At 37.5% G+C, this 19,819-nt stretch overlaps 2 protein-coding genes across 2 annotated transcripts; both read left to right on the forward strand.

Moving 5' to 3' along the window:
• LOC124155656 (putative defense protein) lies at positions 1-8,732 on the forward strand. The gene is made up of 6 exons (XM_046529663.1): positions 1-89; positions 2,628-2,884; positions 4,718-4,875; positions 6,318-6,418; positions 8,074-8,140; positions 8,538-8,732. Exons 2-6 carry the CDS (start codon positions 2,659-2,661, stop codon positions 8,541-8,543), a joined length of 558 nt encoding a protein of 185 aa, XP_046385619.1. The 5' UTR covers positions 1-89; positions 2,628-2,658; the 3' UTR covers positions 8,544-8,732.
• Positions 8,733-11,099: 2,367 nt separating this feature from the next.
• Positions 11,100-17,848, forward strand: LOC124155003 (putative defense protein). Its single transcript, XM_046528752.1, has 5 exons — positions 11,100-11,183; positions 12,888-13,143; positions 14,071-14,228; positions 15,634-15,740; positions 16,992-17,848. The coding sequence occupies exons 2-5, from the start codon at positions 12,918-12,920 to the stop codon at positions 17,074-17,076; spliced, it is 576 nt and encodes a 191-aa protein (XP_046384708.1). The 5' UTR covers positions 11,100-11,183; positions 12,888-12,917; the 3' UTR covers positions 17,077-17,848.
• The last annotated feature ends 1,971 nt before the right edge of the window (positions 17,849-19,819 follow it).

Here is a 19,819-nt window from a genome sequence, read left to right on the forward strand (position 1 = left end):
TCCTCTCTGGGCGACAGTATAAATACTCATTCATATACCGCTTTTGTAGTCATTGAAAGGAGGAGATCTGAGTTTTAAGAAGAGAAGAGGTAAGTGTTACATTTCCCTCATACTTTCTCCCTTTGATTCCGAAATGAATCCTCATTTTAACGGAATGGATTGATAGAATTTTGAAAATGAAAGTATAAACTTTGCTAATTTCACTAACTTATACATATGTTTGAAAAAGTACGACTTGGATTTAATAGCATAGCTACATCGTCAATGCATTTATCATGAGATATCTCCTATGATACCAATTCGGGTGCGACAGTAAGGACATCTATCTGTTGGGAAAGAGTGGGTAGAGGATATATACGGAAATGCATTAATGATAGATGCACATGACGAGGCAATTAGTGGTGGATGACGGGATAGATTTCATCAGAGACCCCCCCAAACCTTCGAGAAATATGATAAACTATTTAAAACTACTGTCTATTTTTGACTTATAATGATTGCATCTGCTTAAAGTGAAGTTATTAGTGCAAAAATGATGTAAAATGTATTTCCAGGCATGTAATTTTTCAAAAATTTTGGAAGCCAGCGCAAGACGCATATGTTAAAGGAAAGTGTAGACAAAAAAGGAACCAATAAATGGTTAACAGAAGTTTCTTCAATATTAATCAGTACTTTGTTTCACAAAACTCAGACTGAGTTATTAAAAAAATGAGAACTTAAACGATAACTTCTCCTAAAATCAATAAAATAAAAACGTATTGGCTATCCGTTTTGCCCGTGTTATCCGGATACGCTTTAAAGGCAAAGAGGCTAGTTTGAAAATTTAAAAAGTAAATCTTGACAATCATTTCAAAAGTGCTGCCTAATCCTGTATATGATCTCGTGTGCCCATCCTTGGCACTAGCTGCACTATATCCAGTCTTCAATAATCGGCTCTGTATTTTTTAGTTCATACCAAGAAAAATAATTAAAACATTGCCTTTTTGTTCTTAGATTTTTGTCTTCTTGCAAGGTCCTGAAAATTCTGTTATCTTAGTCTTTTTTTAATTTATCATATTTTTTTAGCCTTCTCAGCTTCAACAGAAGTGGACGAGAATAACTCTGATTTTTGCATCATGTGTTTACGATTTTTTTAGAGCGACCACAGCCGGTATGGGTCTAATTTGCAGTGCCATTAATATTCCCGAAGGTACTTGAGTTGACCGTCCTACTGTTTGCCATAAAGACATAAAAATATTACAAGGTCTGAATACGATGTCCTCCGTGTCGCTCTGAAAGATATTTCTTACTGCGACTCGATTTAGCGCCCTTCTTTTCACCTCTTGTCAGGCCCTGTTCTCCTCAAAATTCGTCAGCCTAGAAAATTTTCGCCTTCCTATTCAGTGGCAGCGTTAAGGGCGCCCCCGTGACGAGCGGAGAAAAAATAAAAACCATTTTAAGTAACTTCTTTATAAGTTTGTAATATTTTAATTAGTTAATTCATTCCTTTAATTCACTCCCATCTTTACAAACATTGCTTATATAGGTTCCCCAGAATATTTAGCGCCGCCACTGTTCCTACTGTTGATTTTCAATTTTCCTTTCATTATATAACTCAGGAGGAAGTAATGTCTTATTTTATGTCTCGTCCAGGTTGACTTCTTTCTTCTAATTGCATTCATGATTGATCTTTTCGCGTCATACCTCCCTTAAGCAAGGTCATTCCTCAAGATATCCGTCCATCTCATTTCTTCATCCATCCATCCACCATCCTTCTACCATGCCATACCTAATTTGAAAACTTAGAAGATACTTCACTTCCTTTTTCCCATATAGGTACAAGTTTCTCATAATTCACGCATCATCATTCCAAATAAATCATTATGGAAATCTCTTCCTTGGTGCAGTGGGTATTTTATTGGCAGAGATCTTAGCGAAAAGCGCTACACTCCATATCAGACTCTACGTTAACCTTTTCTTTAAACTCTTACATAACAATCCCCTCATAAGCTCTCTACCTGTTCACGAACGCCTCCTTTGCTAGCGCGATACTCTTCCTTATGCCCTTACTACTGTATCCTTTTTCATGTAATGCGCTGCATAAAGAGATGAGTTGCTCTACCTGCTCAAGTTTTTCCCCAACTAATTTTATCTTGAGTTTGACATTCCTCGTTCGCGATTGCTTTACAATATGGCATTGACCAAGGTCGAGAGCGAGGAATGTCGAACAACGAATATCTCTGCTAACTTCGGGACCAATGGATCGATGGAATATTGATTGATGCGCTCGTGTTCGCATTTTCACTTTACAGTGTGATTTCATACTAAAGCTATCATCAATTTTTCGATAACAGGATAAGAGAAGGTAGTAAAAACCCGGTGAAAATGTGGCCCTTCGTGTTTCTTACGGCCGCGGCTCTGTGCTGCATCTTCTTGCAACTGCTAGGTCCTGAAAACTTAAAATTTTTATAAAAAAGAGCTAGATCTATTATTAAAAGTTTGCCCAAAATGTTTGCAGCACTAATATTGATCTGTGCTAACTTCGAAACCAATGGGTCGATCGAAAATTGATTGATGCGCTCGTGTTTGCATTTTTCATTTTATGGTGTGAATTCATACTTAACCTATCATCAATTTTTCGATAACAGGATAAGAGTAGGAAGTAAAAACCCAGTGAAAATGAGGTCCTTCGTGTTTTTAACGGTCGCGGCTCTGTGCTGCTTCGCTGCTGCATCAGCCTTCTCTGCAGGACGCCCTTCGGGGAAGCTTAATCCCAACCACGTACCCTCGAGTGCCTGCGTGGATATGGTCCCCGTCCACAACGACTCAACGCCATCCACCGATCTGTCTCCATACACACTCACCGTGTCCTCGACGCTGGCCTCTCCGGGAGACGTCATCCAAGGTTGGTGGTTCCCATAATTAAGGATCAGAGTTGGGAAGTGACCAAGTCATCTGCAATGATTATATTTAATTTACTTTTATCTTGTGATAATTACATTTTCATGGGGAAATGACCTGCACCCGTATACTATGAATACGTTCGGATAATCTCGAAATGAAATTGAATAATCCCAATAATATTCTTAATATTCTCAAAATCTCCCACGGATAACCCTTTATTTTATTATTTATTACATTTGTGATATTCATTACACTTTTTATTATTAGATATAATATGATTTCCATTTTGTTAGGCTGAAATTGTCTTGGTTCCATGTGTTCTTCATTAGTTATTTCTTATAAAATTGAGAATAACCTCTGAGGGGCATTGAATTATCCCAATAAAATTCTTAATATTTTCATAATATTCAATAGATAACCTTTTATTTTACTAGTTACTAGCTTACCCTGGTTATTATAATTTCTAACTTATTATAAAAAAATTAATAAAACAGTAAAACTACACACATATGCATTACAACGTTTTTTTTATGGAAATATTTTCTTTATTCAATGTACCTACATAAGGCCGACGAGGGGACGTACACTCGGATTTTTAAAATGAATTTTCGAACTTTAAATGGTTTTACATTGGAAATTTTATACTTGCGGTCTTATAATTACGTGTAAAAATTTTACGCATTCAGTTTTTGGCCTATTTGTGTTTTTAACCGTGAAGAAATCTTTTAAAATCCAAGTCTGTTGCGTTAACTCCCCCGTTCTTGGTTGAAATTTACGCAACGCTTGACCGATGCTTGACTTGCGTTTAAATATCATGAAAATAGCCCCATGAGAGCAGCATTAATATGTCATGACTTGTTGCGCGCTAGATATAACTCGGTTCGGAAAAGTGTACTGCGTAGAAGTGCCCCATGCGTAAACTTGCCACGGCCAAAACTACGCATTCGGTTTTATTCTCTGGAGTCAGGTATCTCCTGATATACAACAATATTTGTTTTTTTTATGATGCGCAAGAACAAATAAATCGGATGGTTTACCAATATATGACCATGAAATATATATTTGGTCATGAAGAAACATCGGATTTCCAGCACAAACAAAAACCTTATGATTTGTTAATCGTTTTTTAATCAATATTTTCTAACTACAGATAAAAATGTTTATAATATTTTATCGTTCAGGCATTAAATTGGTTAAAAGAAAACATATCATCTAGTTTTGACCGACTTGATAGACTTTGCAGTGTTACGAACTCCTAAAAATACACCCTTAAGGTCAAGGTTAAATTTTTCGTCAAGTTGTTCTAATTTTTAATGGTCATTCTGTTATCCGGGGCTGAGACGAATCCAGACAACCAAATGTCATTGAAATCGGTATTAGCATTCTGGAGATATTAGTGGTGTAACTAACACGATTTTCGACTTTATTTTATATTTACAGATTGAATTTGTAATATCTGTAAGATTTTTAAATGATAGGAATAATATGATTTCCATTTGTTTGCCTGAAATGATCTTGGTTCAATTCCTTCTTTTTTAGTTATTTTTATATAATTTTAACATCTTATATCTCGGATATATTAACTGCAATATGTAATCGTTAAGGTTCTGCAGATTAATTGACGTTTCTTGAATATTTAGGTTGGGTTCTTGGAATTAAAATTTTTATGTCGATGTATTTTATATCTCAATGTAAATTTCAGAGCAATCAACTCTTGAACATTTAATGGATTTGTCTCCATTAGTTTGCACTGTCCATTGATGAAAAACTTTTCTTTATACAATAGAGCTGCTGTAATACGTAATAATCAATGTCGCTTTGCTTTGGGTTGCAGTTTATGCGTCTGGATTTGACGGAGCGCTATTCAAAGGACTGTATATGCAGGCGAGAGTGGTAGGTGCCGATGTGAATGATGCTGTGGGAAAATTTACATCGGAGAATGAGGGAAGGAATCCGGCCGTGAGGAGATCCACTTGCCCGCCGGGAGAAAACGTAAATAATCGGCGGCTTTACCGTTGTACCTAATATTTATTATATTTAATTAATAGCTCTAAATCATCCATCAAATGGAAGAGCAACTTAAACAGTCCAACTTAAGGTAACTGGAGCACCTCGGTTAGAGTGACAAAACTTTGATAGAACTTGGTCACATATTCTTTGAAAGACTTACTTTCAATGGTCCAAGAAAAAGGGATTCCCATGTGCCGTTTTTTTATATTTGACGGTAAAAACAGGAAAATTTAATATATACTCTTACGGAGGTAAACAGCTTTTTCGGGTTAGCGCCACTGCTTGTAACTAGACGTTGTTGAAACGGCATTACTATGAGGCGATAATCTCTTACGAATCTAAATAAGTACGGGAATGTATACGATCATGGTAAAATAATGAATGCATTTGTGAAGAAAACTACCTGAAACTGGCAAGGCAGCTGGGAAACTCTTGTACCAACATCACCAAACGAAAACCACCACACCGACTTCGCATAAATTGTGGAAGTATATTTAGCTTCTCGGATTTTCCATGCTTCTTACATATCTTATGTTTATTAATAAATATATATTTATTTATGGTTTACCACTTCGATTGTGAATGTTTAGTCAAGGTACGTAGTTGAGTCTCGGGAGAAGTTGAAGCCCAAAAATGACGGAAATGTATTTTAAATGGGAAATGAGCAATATTCGATTGAAGGAATGGTGCATTTTGTGGTGAAAAAATGCCGTCTGAGATATAAGTCATTTATATTCCAAGCCACAACCCTAAAGGAAATCTAGGCTGAGAAAAAATCTAAGTCGCGTGATTTCCCTTGCATTGAACCTGAGAGATGGCCAAATGCCCATTTTCTTGGCGTTGCAGTTTGGGTTGACTGTACGTCCCCAGGATTCCCACTGTCCCTATATTGGGATTTTTCTTCCTGATAGAAAAATCTCCCCGGGATGGTGGTAGAGAAATTGCGTATGCTAGGCTTCGCTAGGCAGGGCCTCCTTCGCTTCTATAGCGCTGGAGTGTTTTATCCCTATTCCCCTCCCTTCCATTCCTTTCCTTTCCCTGGAGGCGTCGGCGGGCTCCGATCGCGACGGCGCCTCTTTCCCTTTTCCTTCCTCTCCAGCCCCTCCCCGGGTGTCCTGGCGTATGAGCCTCGCGCTTGGTTCCGGGCCCCGGTGCGTTGTACCCTATGAAGGGTTCGCCTTGAACCCTCAGAATTCTTGTACGTCCCCAGGATGGACAAACAGCTCTTGCTCTAATTCTAAAATGATTTCACGCCCGATTGTGAAAAACATGCAGCTTCAAGATGCGCTATTTCGTGCCTCGTATAAAACAAGCAATTTTTATTAAGCAGTGGTGAGAGGTTTCCATGAATTAAACTGTATTGGCTCGGCTTTCAGATTTCTAGGAATAAGAAAGTAATGTGATATCCCTAATTTTTTCCACAGAATGCCATCAGCTACATCTCCCGCACAGGAATACCGAGCATCACACTTGATTGGAAAGTCCCTGAAGATGTACCCACTGAAGGTTACAGTATCTTCTTCAGGTGTGTATTGAAATCTTCTGGTTTTTATCCCTTCCTGGTTGATTTTGAACTCACTCATGCCGTCTGGTAAAACTCGACTTTTCAGCAATAATGAAATTAATAATCGTAATAATCGTAAGATCAACTAATCGAAAAAATCGACATTTCTTTAAAAAAAATAGAGTTGGTACAAAATCATGTTTAAAATGCATTTGGAAAACACTCAAAATTCGTGTTTTATACGTAGAAAAAAAGAAAATCTATTTAGAATCACATTACGCGCTTATGTCACATTTTACATGAAATTTTGGACATGAAAAAGCTAACCCTTCCCTAATGGCGCGAATGACCTCAGCTTTCGGTCACCTCATCGAAATACGATACTCTCAAAAATGTGGTTACGAATGCATTACGCAAAAATTTGTTGCATTTTGCATGCAACTTGCAATTGCATGCAATTTGTTTGCATTTGCAAAACATGTTGCATTTTTACGCAGGAACATGTGTGTTCATTTACCAGACGTCCCAGACAAATGATTTGTTTTTTGGAAAACTTGCATATATTGGTCAGTTCAGTTACATGGATTGGATTTTAAGTAAACGGACCATAATATTTCTTGAATATATTGGGAGTGACTTTTGTTGATGGCAAATTAAGTATCGATGCATTTTCCAGATGCATTTTGCTCCAATATTACTCTTACAATTAGTAGATTCCACTCCTATAGTTGACTCAAATATACTATTAAATATTAAATAAACTACTAGACTCCATTTTTTACTCTTAGTAGATTTTCGGATGAGCCTTATTAGCCGTTTGAACATAGTTTTTCGCGAAACTTAATCTAGGTTGCAATATAATCTTCTCTTAGACTTTTGAATAATATTAATGATTCTCAAATCTTGAACTCCAAGCTATCTGCATATAGTTTATGATTTGGACCAAATCCTCCCTTCACCCCGTATTCGGTGATATAAAACACTGATATGACCATTATACATAACCCTGAACCGTTTATAGAACCTTTAAGCTGTTATAGAAGCTGGTATTCATGGAGAAAAATCTGATAGGAAACAAAAAAAAACGGTGCCAAAACGTATTATAGCTGTTTTCGACCAAATAAATTGATTAACAAACACGTTTTCTGCTATTAGAAAAAGTTATGGATCGTTAAGGTCGACGCGAGAATATCCATAGTAATTTCTCAGATTTAAAGTACAAACCGTTAGTAATGAAGCAAGCGCATCGGGTAGAAAATTGATGGACAACAGACAGAGGGATAGCCAGGAATTTCGTTGGGGGGGTTCAAAACCAGGGGTGGAAAAAAATGGGTATTATGTATAGGGTATTAAACTAATTTTTAACAATTATCCTTCTCGAAAAACCTTCATTTTACAAAGAAATCTTTTTATTCATAACATTTCAATGTTTTGTTTCCTTTTTATGAAGCAAAGTAATTGTGTTAAAATATTCCAGGGGGGGTTGGAGGTTCCGGACCCCCCCCCCCCCCCTCTCTCTACGCCACTGACATCAGCAATATACCCCGTATTAATTTCTGACTGAAAAGAAGGAAGTTATAGTCAGTATTATATTGCAAATCATTAAATATTACATTAAAATTTAAATAAATGTTTTTATTGTGTCATTTTAACTTTTCCTCTTTTTTTTCTAACAGGGCTACGATTCTTGAATCCTTTTCAAGGTTTTGGACCAATGTGGATTCACCTCCGATAGCGATTCGGGTAAGCAAGGCGTGCCAGTCGTTTTTTCCACAGCAAAAAATCAATCCTCTGTCTTAGCAGTTTTCTTTATTTGGCGACAATCAAAATGGTTCTAGTGTCGTGTTTTAACCTAGGGTGACTCTTGCAATTTTTGTGGCAAAATGATGGATATAAGCCTGATGATATTACGTGGGATATCGCAAATGCTGCAGCCAGGCATTTACGTTGTCACCGTAAAAGATTTTATTTTTTGTTTTTTGATGATAAGGTGATAAGATTCATTTGGTAATGGATATAAGTCTCATGGCTTCGTTTAATGCAGAAATTATTATCTTTTTCTAAAATAAGTTTTAAAGTGATTTCTGCCTCGTTTATTTGCGTCAAATTATTATATCGTTTTTTTATTAAACCTTTTCAGGCCTAATCCAGCATTCTACTGACAACGCATCGTGTTTATTAAGAAAACAAGAAAATATCTGCGCTCGTTCCTCGTTGCCGCTGTTTCTCACCTGTGATTGTGACATCAATTTACACGCCGTACCGCTTCATCAATATCATCGTTCATTATGTATTTTTGTACAAGTTGCATGGAAATAAATGTCATTCATATTTATATAATATTATTAATTATCTACATCTCCTTTTATCAATTTTATGACGTTTTGGGCAACCTTAGTTGCTATCTTTATACTTTTATGTACTTTTTAAGTTCGATATTCCTGTCGAAATCCATTTTCGGGCATGCATTTTCCTAAAATTTTCCTGGGAAGGCCTTCCGAATTCGACGGTAAGGGTCCCCAATCACCCAAGTCCCCTGATACTTCTGTCATTGTCACAGATGTGCCCTCCCAGTGTTTCTATCATTAGCGTTTGTTATTGAGCACGTTTACCCATGGGCATACCAAGGATCAAAACAAGGGGGAAGACATTAGTGGTCGTTCAAGTAGTCACATTTTTTGACAGAAAAGGTTGAAGAAACTAAAACTTTAAGAAAATTACGACAGCGTTTTATTAGTGTATACGATTATTTGCTTGAAAAAAAAAATAATTTTTTATTTTAGTTCCATGTTTTATACTAATATCATTTTCATTCGAGAGAAAATTTGTGTAAAACTTTCATTTAGAACACATAGAGCCTTTTTATTGAAGCTTATTGTTTATGTTAATAATATTTTTGTGATTAACACTATTCATTAGCGCACTAGACTGTCAACCAATTAAGACAAGGCTTTGATCAGGTCGTAATACCTTTAGTCTTAGCCGTGGTTTTCTTTTTATTTTCGCCGTTTCCATTGTTGTCATGCCTAGAATTTCTGTATTTATGATATTGAAGGCTTCGGGAATTACGATCAACTGTCCCTAAATTCTCAGATTTCTTAGCATACCAAAAAAAACGAAAATATCTGTCCATATCTCCATATGGGTAAACGGGGAGTTGGGAGTAATTATTTCCGACGTCGCGATTCCCATAGTGGAAGCCTATGCGAAGACTCGACATGGTGAGGAAGTAGTGTTGAAGTTGTAATATAGAGGACTCTAATAACAATTAGAAGTTAGGTAAAGCAGCAATGGTAACGAGGGTAGCTAATTAATACATCGAAAGGGTAATGATGTGGTTAGGGTAAATAGTAATACTGAAAACCAAGAGGATGGTGCTTTATGTCATCAGGAAGAAACGTTGGTTTTAGGCAATCAAAGCCTTAGCATAGTTCAAGACAGTATTTTTCCTTTCCTCGAAGAGTTTTTCCAGTTTTATTTTTAAACGTGATCTTAAAGATATGTCCCATGATTTTTTAATGTACCCGGACCTCACTACCACATTCGTCACTAGAGGTAATTATTGCCGCCAATTAGAAGTTATCATATCAATGGTAACATATCAACAAAGTATCCAGCTTCTTCGCTAACCTGGCGTTGCGGCACTACTAATAACCAGAATAAATAATGTGATATATAACGCGTCCCTTTCATTGTAATCATCAATTTTTATTCGCTAATGCTTGCATTCTCAAGGCTTCCCTTAATGATTTTACGTGAAAGTTCTAGTGTGATTTATTTCACCACCTTGGCAGTATGATTGGGATCATTGTCCTGTGAGAATTACCAATTAAGTGGCATGTTTTACTCTGGATATTGTACCATAACAATCTGCAAAGTACCTTTGTGCATTTCAGAATTCATTATGACGATAGTGCGGTGTGTTGTACCCACAGCATACCATGGCCAACAGCCCCAAATCATGACACTTCTCTCTCCGTGCTTCACAGTTTTTTTAATTGCGTACCAGAGATTGCTCTCCCGTTCTTTTATTTAATGAAATTAGAATCATCAACTTTGTCTAATTCCACTAAATTTCAATGACAGCGGCTCAAAATGCCACTTTTTTGAATGTGATCTTGAATTTGTGACTGTGACACAGTCGAAACCGCATTGATTTTAAGTAATTTTCCTAAATTACGCTTACCGCCATCAATTCGATTCATTCCTTTAAGTAGTGTGTGTGAACTAAGGTAATTTATTTTACTGGAACTTGAATGTGGAATTATTATGCCACCTTGATTTTCATGAATCTTTTCATGATTTTTCGTAATCTCATAACTCCTTCAATGCTTGAGTGAGGTAATGCGGTCCGATCACCACAAACATCATGGAAAAAATTATAAATAAGGCAATGGCATCTTACAATCGTGTACAAATGCGAAAAATATGGAGACACAATTCGCGGAAGTGATGCAGCACAGGAAATTGTCGATGGCAGATCATCCGGCAGACCTTCCGCAACCGTTAACGCATATCGGGGTCAATGGTACTCCCATTAGGGCATTTTCTTCACTGACCGCTGTTTGAAAGGCGGCATCGAACTTAGATAAACAGCTGTCTGCGGCTAACAATTTTTCCCTACGCTTTCCTTGTGAGTTTTACTCGGATTTCCCAACTCTCTGTAGTAAGCTAAGGTCAACGCGATAAAGTAACAGTCCTCAACGAGCCACAGTATAAATACTATTTCATATTCCGCGTGTGTAATCATTGAAAGGAGGAGATCTGAGTTTTAAGAAGTGAAGAGGTAAGTGTTACATCCCCCTCATACGTTCTCCCTTTGATTCCGAAATGAATCTTTGTTTTATCCGAATAGATTGATAGAATTTTGAAAATGAAAGAATAACTGTGTTGATTTCACTAATATATTTTTAAAATAACGATGACTTGGATTTAATAGCATAGCTACATCGTCAATGCATTTATCATAAGATATCTCCTATGATACCAATTCGGGTGCGACAGTAAGGACATCTATTTGTCGGGAAATGGTGGGGTGAGGATATATAAGGAGATGCATTAATGTAAGATGCACATGACGCTGCAATGAGTGGTGGATCAGGCGATAGATCCCCCCCCCCCCCCAGATAATCCATCCTCAGAGAAATAAATAAAACTATTTAAAACTATCGTCTAGTTTTGACGTTTAATTATTTCATCTGATTAAAGTGAAAATTTTCGTGCAAAAATCATTTAAAATATATTTCGAGGCATGTCATTTTCAAAAAATTTCCTGGAATCTACGCTGCCTAGTGGGGGCGTCGCCACCCCGGGCCTTCTCAATCTCCCCTAAAGCATATTCCTAGTTACGCCACGGGATGCAACTGTGTTATGATACCCGGGTCGTGCTTTTTTAATTATTTTTGTGAAATTAACACAGTTTATTTCAACAGTTAAGTCTGAAGTCATCAGATATACGATGGCGTTTGAATATCAAGAGCTCATAAATTCCTTCTCTGTTTCCTAATGTAGCATGACTTGCGAGAAATAGAATAATATATCAATCGAATTTGAGGAGTCCTATCGTCTAAACGAAGCTATCAATTTGAGGAAGAGTTCTCGGGTTTCCAGCCGGGTCCAAGTGTTTTCTCCCTGAAGACGATGGCAGACTTAGCCTTCGAAACGTCGCGTCGCGTCGGTGCAGAAAAACACTTGGACCCGACTGGAAACCCGAGAACTCTCCCTCCAGTCTATTCGCCGGGAAAACCTTAGATCCTTCGAAGCTATCAATTTAAATATAACAAAAAGCATACGAAAGAGAATTTAGTTTTCCTCGTGATCATTTAAATTTTAATAAATCTTTGGATCCATACTTTTTCCTGTACTTAATTTTTCTGGAAAAAACTGTTTTTTGCGCGTAAAATCGAGTTGCCCAACATTGAGCGCTTGGTATTCCCGTAGATCCCGATTCCCGGTAGTATTTTACGCGCTAGGCTTAGATTGTTTGAACAATTGAGAATGGATATCTTTAAGACGGACACAGAGAACATAACATTAGAGCCACACTATATCTCCAAGTCCGATAGAAGCGATAAATTAAGAGAGATGTTTTGCCGAACGGATAGATATGGGAATTCGTTTTTTCCCCGAACCATAAAGGACTTTAATAAACGCTAGTCCCAACCTCGTTAGAGCACTTCATTTTTTTTTTGTTGTAAACGACTGGTGTCCTAACACCCCAAGCCACACGCCTTTTAGGCGGCTCGTGGGGTATTATGTAGATGTAGATCACGTTCGAGTAATTTGAAATTTTGGCATAAAAAGCCAGATGTAGCATTAAAAGTTTGCCCCAAAAAAAGTTGTCGCACTAATATTGATGGATTTATTGTAGAAAACGAAAATCTCTGCTAACTTTGGAACCGACGATCGAAAATTGATTGACACGCTCGTGTGTCGCAGTTTGACTTCTTAGTGTAAATTCATGTTCAACCTTTCAATTTTCCAATAACAGGATAAGAGAAGGAAGTAAAACCCGGTGAAAATGAGGTCCTTGGTGTTTTTTACGGTCGCGGCTCTGTGCTGCTTCGCTGCTGCATCGGCCTTCTCAGCGGGTCGCTCTTCAGGGAATCTTGTTTCCAACCACGTTCCCTTGAGTGCCTGCGTGGACAAGGTCCCCGTCCGTAACGACTCAACGCCATCCACCAATCTGTGCCCGTACACACTCACCGTGTCTTCGACGATGGCCTCTCCGGGAGACGTCATCCAAGGTTGGTGGTTCCCATAATTAAGGATCAGAGATGGGAATTGACCAAGTCACCGGCATTGAGTATATCTTATTTACGTTTAACGTGTGGTAATAACATTTTTATGTGAAAATGACTTGCGCCCTTACAGCAGATAAATATCCTATGAATACGTTAAGGATAATCTCGAAGGGATATTTAATTATCCCAATAATATTCTTAATATTCTCATAATATCTTACGTTTACCCTTTTTTTAATTAATTATTACAATTGTAATACCAATTTCTCCTTTAATTATTAGACCTGATATAATTTCCATTTCGTTAGGCTGAATTTGTCTTGGTTCCCTGTCTTCTCTATTAGTTATTTATTACAAAATTTTTAAATCTTACAGTTCTGACATATTAACTGTATTATCTAATCGTTAACCTGATGCAGACTTTCTAATTTACATTCCATGAATTTTGGTTTTTGAAATTAAATATTTTATGTAATTTATTTTATACCTAAACATAAAACGTCGAGGAGATATGCGAATCCGCCATAAATGATATCCCTGTAATATTCTGAGGGACATAATATTTCATGGGGATATTCCAGGGGTGACCCAGAGAACATAGAAATTATTCTTGGTACTACGTAATAACACAATACCTTGGGTGAAAGTATCTTAGAAAAGGAAAGAAAAAGGTCCGAAACGAAACTGATGTTTTTCTCATGGGGTCAAAAAGTTAACAATAATGTGATGAAAACACCACAAAAATTGTTTCCTGAAAATATTCTTTCTCACTGCGTCTGTACATCATATTCAGGAGTATCTTCTGAATATTTTATGGATTTACGGATTAGTCTGCACTGTCCGTTGATGAAAAATTTTTGAATGATTTTCTTTATGCAATAGAGCTCCTGTAATATGTAATAATCAATGTCGTTTTGCTTTGGTGTGCAGTTTTGGCGTCTGGATTCCACGGAGCGCGGTTCCGGGGACTGTACATGGAGGCGAGAGTGGTCGGCGGCGACGTGGATGTTGCTGTGGGACAATTTCCATCGCAGAATGTCGAGTTGGATGCAGTCATGAGGATATACACTCGCCCGCCGGGAGAAAACGTAAATAATCGGCGGCTTTACAATTGTCCCTTATATTTATAATATATATTTAACTAATAGCTACAAATCATCAAGAATCAAATGAAAGATCAACTCAAACATTTCAACTTAAGGTTGAACTAGAGTGCCTCGGCAAAAGTGACAAGAATTTTATGAAACTTAGGTCACATGTTCTTTGAAAGACGCCGAAAGATTTCAATGACCCATAGAAATAGAGATTCCCAAGTACCATTTATTTTAACATTTGACGGTGAAATTAGGATAGTTTAATATGGGCTCTTATGGAGAAACATGTTTTCTTATGGAGCTTTCGAAGCTGTTTGTGACAAAACGTCGTTGAAACCGCTCTCATTAGAAGCAAACTTTTGTGGCGAGTATAAATATGTACGGGAAAGTATACGTTCATCATACGAGAAGAAAGATATTTGCGAAACATTTGCCTGAAACTGGTAAATTGGGCACCGGAATCTCTAGTACCAACATCTAAAAACGAAAACCACCACACCGCCTTCGCCTAAATTATGGAAATATATTTAGTTTCCCGGCTTTTACGTACGTCTTACGCATCATTTGTATATGAATAATTATATTTATTTAGTATTTACCTCTTAGATTGTTTAATACTTAATCAAGGTATGCCGTTGTGTCATGGGAGTAGTTGAAGCCCACAGGGGATCAGCTAGGAATTAAGGCTGGGGGGGGTTTAGGTGCAACTAATACCGGTGTGTGTGTGGGTATGGAATACCCACCAGGATAAGTAGTTGGTGCGAGATTAATAAATTAAGGAATTTTAAGATAAATGGTTCAAAATGGTGAGTTTTACTGCTTTCTGAGGGATATTTTATCAATACTTGCACTATTATATTAGTAATATCAATCCAATTAAGTAAAATGGATTAAACTTAAAAATTTCTCTGGCTCTGGGGGTTTTTTATCCCCCAACCAGCTCCCCCCCCCCCTCGCTGCGCCACTGGAAGCCCAAACATGGGGGACATGTATTTTAAATTGAGAAATGAGCAATATTCGATTGAAAGAATAGTGGATTTTTGTGGTGAAAAAATGCACTCTGGGATTTTAGTCATTTCTATTCCAAGTCACAACCTCAAAGGAAATCTATAAGCTGAGAGAAAAATGTAAGTCGCGTGGTTTCCCTCGAATTGAAATGGGGCGATACTCTTGAGACATGGTTTGATGCCCAATTTCTTGGCGTCATCTAGAATGATTGCACGCCCGATTGAGAAAAATGTGCAGCTTCAAGTTGCGCTATTTGTAAGTTGTAGCGTAAAACAAGCAATTTTCATTAAGCATTGGTGAGATTTTTTCATGAATTAAACTGCATAGGCTCGGCTTTCAGGTTTCTAAGAATAAGAAACTAATGCGATATCTCTTACTTTTACTTCGACAGAATGCTATCGGCTGCGGCTCCCGCACAGGAAAAGGTGTACGCAGCATCACAGTTGATTGGAAAGTCCCTGAAGATGTACTCACTGAATGTTACTGTGTCTACTTCAGGTATGCATTGAAACCTTCTGGATTTTCTTCACTTCTGGTCGATTTTAAACTTACTCATCCCGTCTGGCGAGGAAGGGACCCGTATTTTTCCGTTGGTTGATCCGTGGCCTCCTCTTGGAGGTATTCCCGACGAAAAATTGGCAGCCTTAAACCTTTCGCGTATAAAATGATGACGTAACAAACTCATGCCAGGTGCGTCACCACTTCTCAATGAGTGGTCCTACAGAAACGGTGGAGGTAACGGTTTAGTGATGGAAAAATTTAGATCAAAATCGATTATTAACCGAAATGAAAAGCTCGACCTTTCAGCAATAATGAAATTTTGTGCCGGAAGATCGATTATCGAAAAATTCGACGGTTCTTTTAAAAAATACAGTTTATGCGAAATCATGTTTATAATGCATTTGATAAACACTCAAAATTCATATTAGAGATGTCATGGATTGGGTTTGAAGTAAAGGGACCATAATGTTTCTTGGGTGTATTGGGAGTGGTGCTGTTGATAACAAAGTGTGTAACAATTCATTTTCCAGATTAATTTTGCTCAAATATTAATACTTTTACTCTTAGTAGACTTTTCGAATGCGCCTTTGTAGTCGTGTAAACATTAGTTTTCGCGAAAATTATCCTAGGTTGCAATGTATTCTTCTCTTAAACTTTTGAATAATATTAATGATTCTCAAATCTTGAACTCCAAGCTATCTGCATATAGTTTAAGATTTGGACCAAATCCTCACTTCACCCCGTATTCGGCGATAAAAACTCTAATATGTCAGTTATACCTAACCCTGAACCGTTTACAGAACCTTGGGCTATTATAGAAGTTAAAATTCATGGGAAAATCTAATAGGAATTATAAAGTGCTGCCAAAACGTTTTTATAGCAGTTTTCGACCAAATAGATTGGTTAACAAATACGTGTTTTGCCAGATAATAGAAGTTATGGATCTTTAAGGGTGACGCGAGAAGATTAATAGGAAAATATCAAATTTAAAGTAAAAAAAAACGAAAGTCATGAAGCGAGCGCATCGGGTTGAAAATTGATGGACATCAAATGAAATTATCGTTGTTAACGGCTTTCGGGAGCAGCTGAGTGTTGCGCTTTGTCGTGCTACCTTTCGCGTCCATTGCAGGCCGCATCATCAGGCGATGAATGTTCAAAATTAAATTAAAATTAATTAATTTAAATTATTAGAGTATGTTTCTTACTGTCTCATTTTAATTATTCTTACTTCTACCTCTTTTCTAACAGGGCTATGATATTTAAATCATACTCAAAGTTTTGGGAGAATGTGGATTCACCTCCGATAGCGATTCGGGTAAGGAAAGTGTGCTAGCCATTTGTTCATCAACGCAAAAAATCAACCGTCTTCCTTAACAGTTTTCTTTTTTGGGAACACTTAAAACGGTTTCTTCGTGATGTGTTTTAACTAAGGATGACATAGGCCATTTTTGTGACTTGTTGTGACTTTGGTTGTGGTGGATTTAGCCTGATGATATTTACATGTGATATCAGATTTGCTGTAGTTAGGCATTTGTGTTAATAATATCACTGTAAGAGATTTTATCTTTTGTTGCTAGATGAATGGGTGATAAGTATTATTTGGTAAAGGTAAAAAAGTCTCATTGTTTTGTTTAATGTAGAATTATCTTTTATTCAAATCACATTTAAAGGCCTTGTGCCTCATTCATTTGCATCAAACTTTTATATCGTTTTTTTATGCCTAACACAACATTCTCCTCACTATTACGTCTTTTTTATATTTATTTATGTATTACATATTGTTACAAGCAGGCTATTACCTGGTGGCAGCAATAGATTTAAATAAATGAATGACAAACTTACCTATGGAAGAACAGTGTAAAGAACAGAAAATTCACCTATAGTATAAAAAAAATGCATTAATTCTAATATCATACTAATAAAAAATGAAGTGTGTCCCAAATAACCCGATTTCCAACTCTCCATAATAAACCATAATGACATCAACCAAGAATAGATGATCACTTGTTCTTAAAAAATGTTAGCATTTGCAGGAAAATATCTTAAGGTTTGACGTTCCAATCCTTCATTCCTTTATGCAATAAAGACGTTCATTATTATTATTATTATTATTATGCTGGAAGTATTTTTTTCAGAATGACCGTTTTCTGATTCTTGAACATAATTTTGAATTTATGATGTTTTCTTCCTATTTATCAGGGTGAGTCCAGCCTTTAACCTATTTCCTTCCGACCTCGCTCATTTGTTAAGTCTTTATAGACCCCTCAGAACGTATATATGGTTCTTCTAGCTTTTGATTGTTTCCAGCCCAACACCCCCGCATAGCTGTGATGCCTCGTTCACATTACGATTGTTGCAGCGATCGTTGGAACTGTCGTGCATTCACACAACGATGGTTAACATCTGTGCTGCCCTCTAGTGCTGACGTCTAAAGTGAACGAGAAATTGACGGTTAGCAAAGCTGTTGAGGTATGCAGGGCCAAGATATTACTGTGTTCAACGTTTATTTAACGAATGATTTTTCTTCCGCCCATATTCTTCCTATTCCTATTCTATTGCTTCCACGAATCCACGAATAAAAATTAGCGCGTGAGGAGTTTCACGAACTTTTCATCTTTCTCTTGTCGCTTCCTTTTCCGGTCTCCCAGTGCCTAACCATCGTAAAGTGGCAACGTTCGGAACTACGGTAACTATTGTCAGGACATGCATTCACACTGCTAGTTCGGCCAACTGTCGTCAGGACGATCGCTCGGACAATCGTAATCTGATCGAAGCATGACACTGTTCCCCCTTCCACTTCTGTATCCCCTCCGCGATTAGTTCCCGCTCTATCCAGACCCATATGATCCTCCTGTAACTCATCCATCGATTTCCTCACCCCGCCATAAGTGTCCAGCACTTCGTCTTTTTATTCCTCTCCGTCCACTACACCTCCATTCTTCTTCTCCCCCTCACATCTCGTACGCCTTATAACGTCAGACGCTTGTTTTGTTCCAAATTCTCTTCATTTTCTTAAGGCCGTTTAAGACGGGGCACATACTTGCACAATCTTACGTGTGTACGAAGGCGTAGTAAAAATTGCGTCGTGTAAAGCGGTGAATTGCTAGAACACATGCGAGAATGCGTGGACGTGATATGGCAAAATGGCCCCTGTTCCAATTTCGTTCATGCATTCGCGCAATTCCACGCCATTTTAGAAATCAATGCAGTTCTGAACTGCGCAATTCCGTGCCCTGTGTAAAACGGCCTTCAAAGATACAGTTTCTTATTGCCTCACCACTCCGAGCATCTTTCCATCTTATCTCTCTCCACAACAATCCTCCTCCCTTCAACAACTCCCTAGCAACATCAAAAATTGAATATCAAAAGTCACCAGTCCCCTGTTATTTTTCGTCAAATTCTCTTTAAATATTTGCTTCCCTTAAACATCGCTGAGTGGCTTCACCTTGAAGTTATCCTTGACCACGTTCATTTCTCGCCTAGTGGTGAGAGTTTCACACTTTCCTTCGTTTTGTCCAACAGTTCGTTAAAATGGCTCTTCATGTATGTATTTAGCTCATCATTGGTGAGGATATTACGGACGATTGTGATCATTACTACAAAATATTCGGTCCATGGGCTCCGTTATCTGCATTGAGAACCATATAGGTTTCTGAGGGGGAGAGGGTCAGTGCATTTAAGTGAAACCAGCGCAAGCATGGCGGGTTATTCTATAATTTAGAATAAATATGACCATACTCGGAGAGCTATAAGATCTTGAAATGAATCGTTCAATGATGCAATCATTGCTCGAGATTATGGCGATGTCACGATGGAAATGAACTGTTCACGTGGTAGTGAACCCTTTAACTGACCCGTTACACACGCACTGTAAACGGTCAAACTTTGAAATTCCAAGAAATGCTCGCATTTTGCTAAATCTGTGAAGTCATCTAAATTTGAACCCCAATTCGTAAATACAAAACAACACCTCACTTCACCAATGAGGCCGTCATAATTATGCTTTGTTAACCATAACGTGTTTACGATCATTTGTTTTTGAAGGCTATCACGGGCTAATGGTCCGTTTTGAGCTT

The sequence above is a fragment of the Ischnura elegans genome, chromosome 3 (genome assembly GCF_921293095.1).
Source record: "Ischnura elegans chromosome 3, ioIscEleg1.1, whole genome shotgun sequence".
Classification (NCBI taxonomy): domain Eukaryota; kingdom Metazoa; phylum Arthropoda; class Insecta; order Odonata; family Coenagrionidae; genus Ischnura; species Ischnura elegans.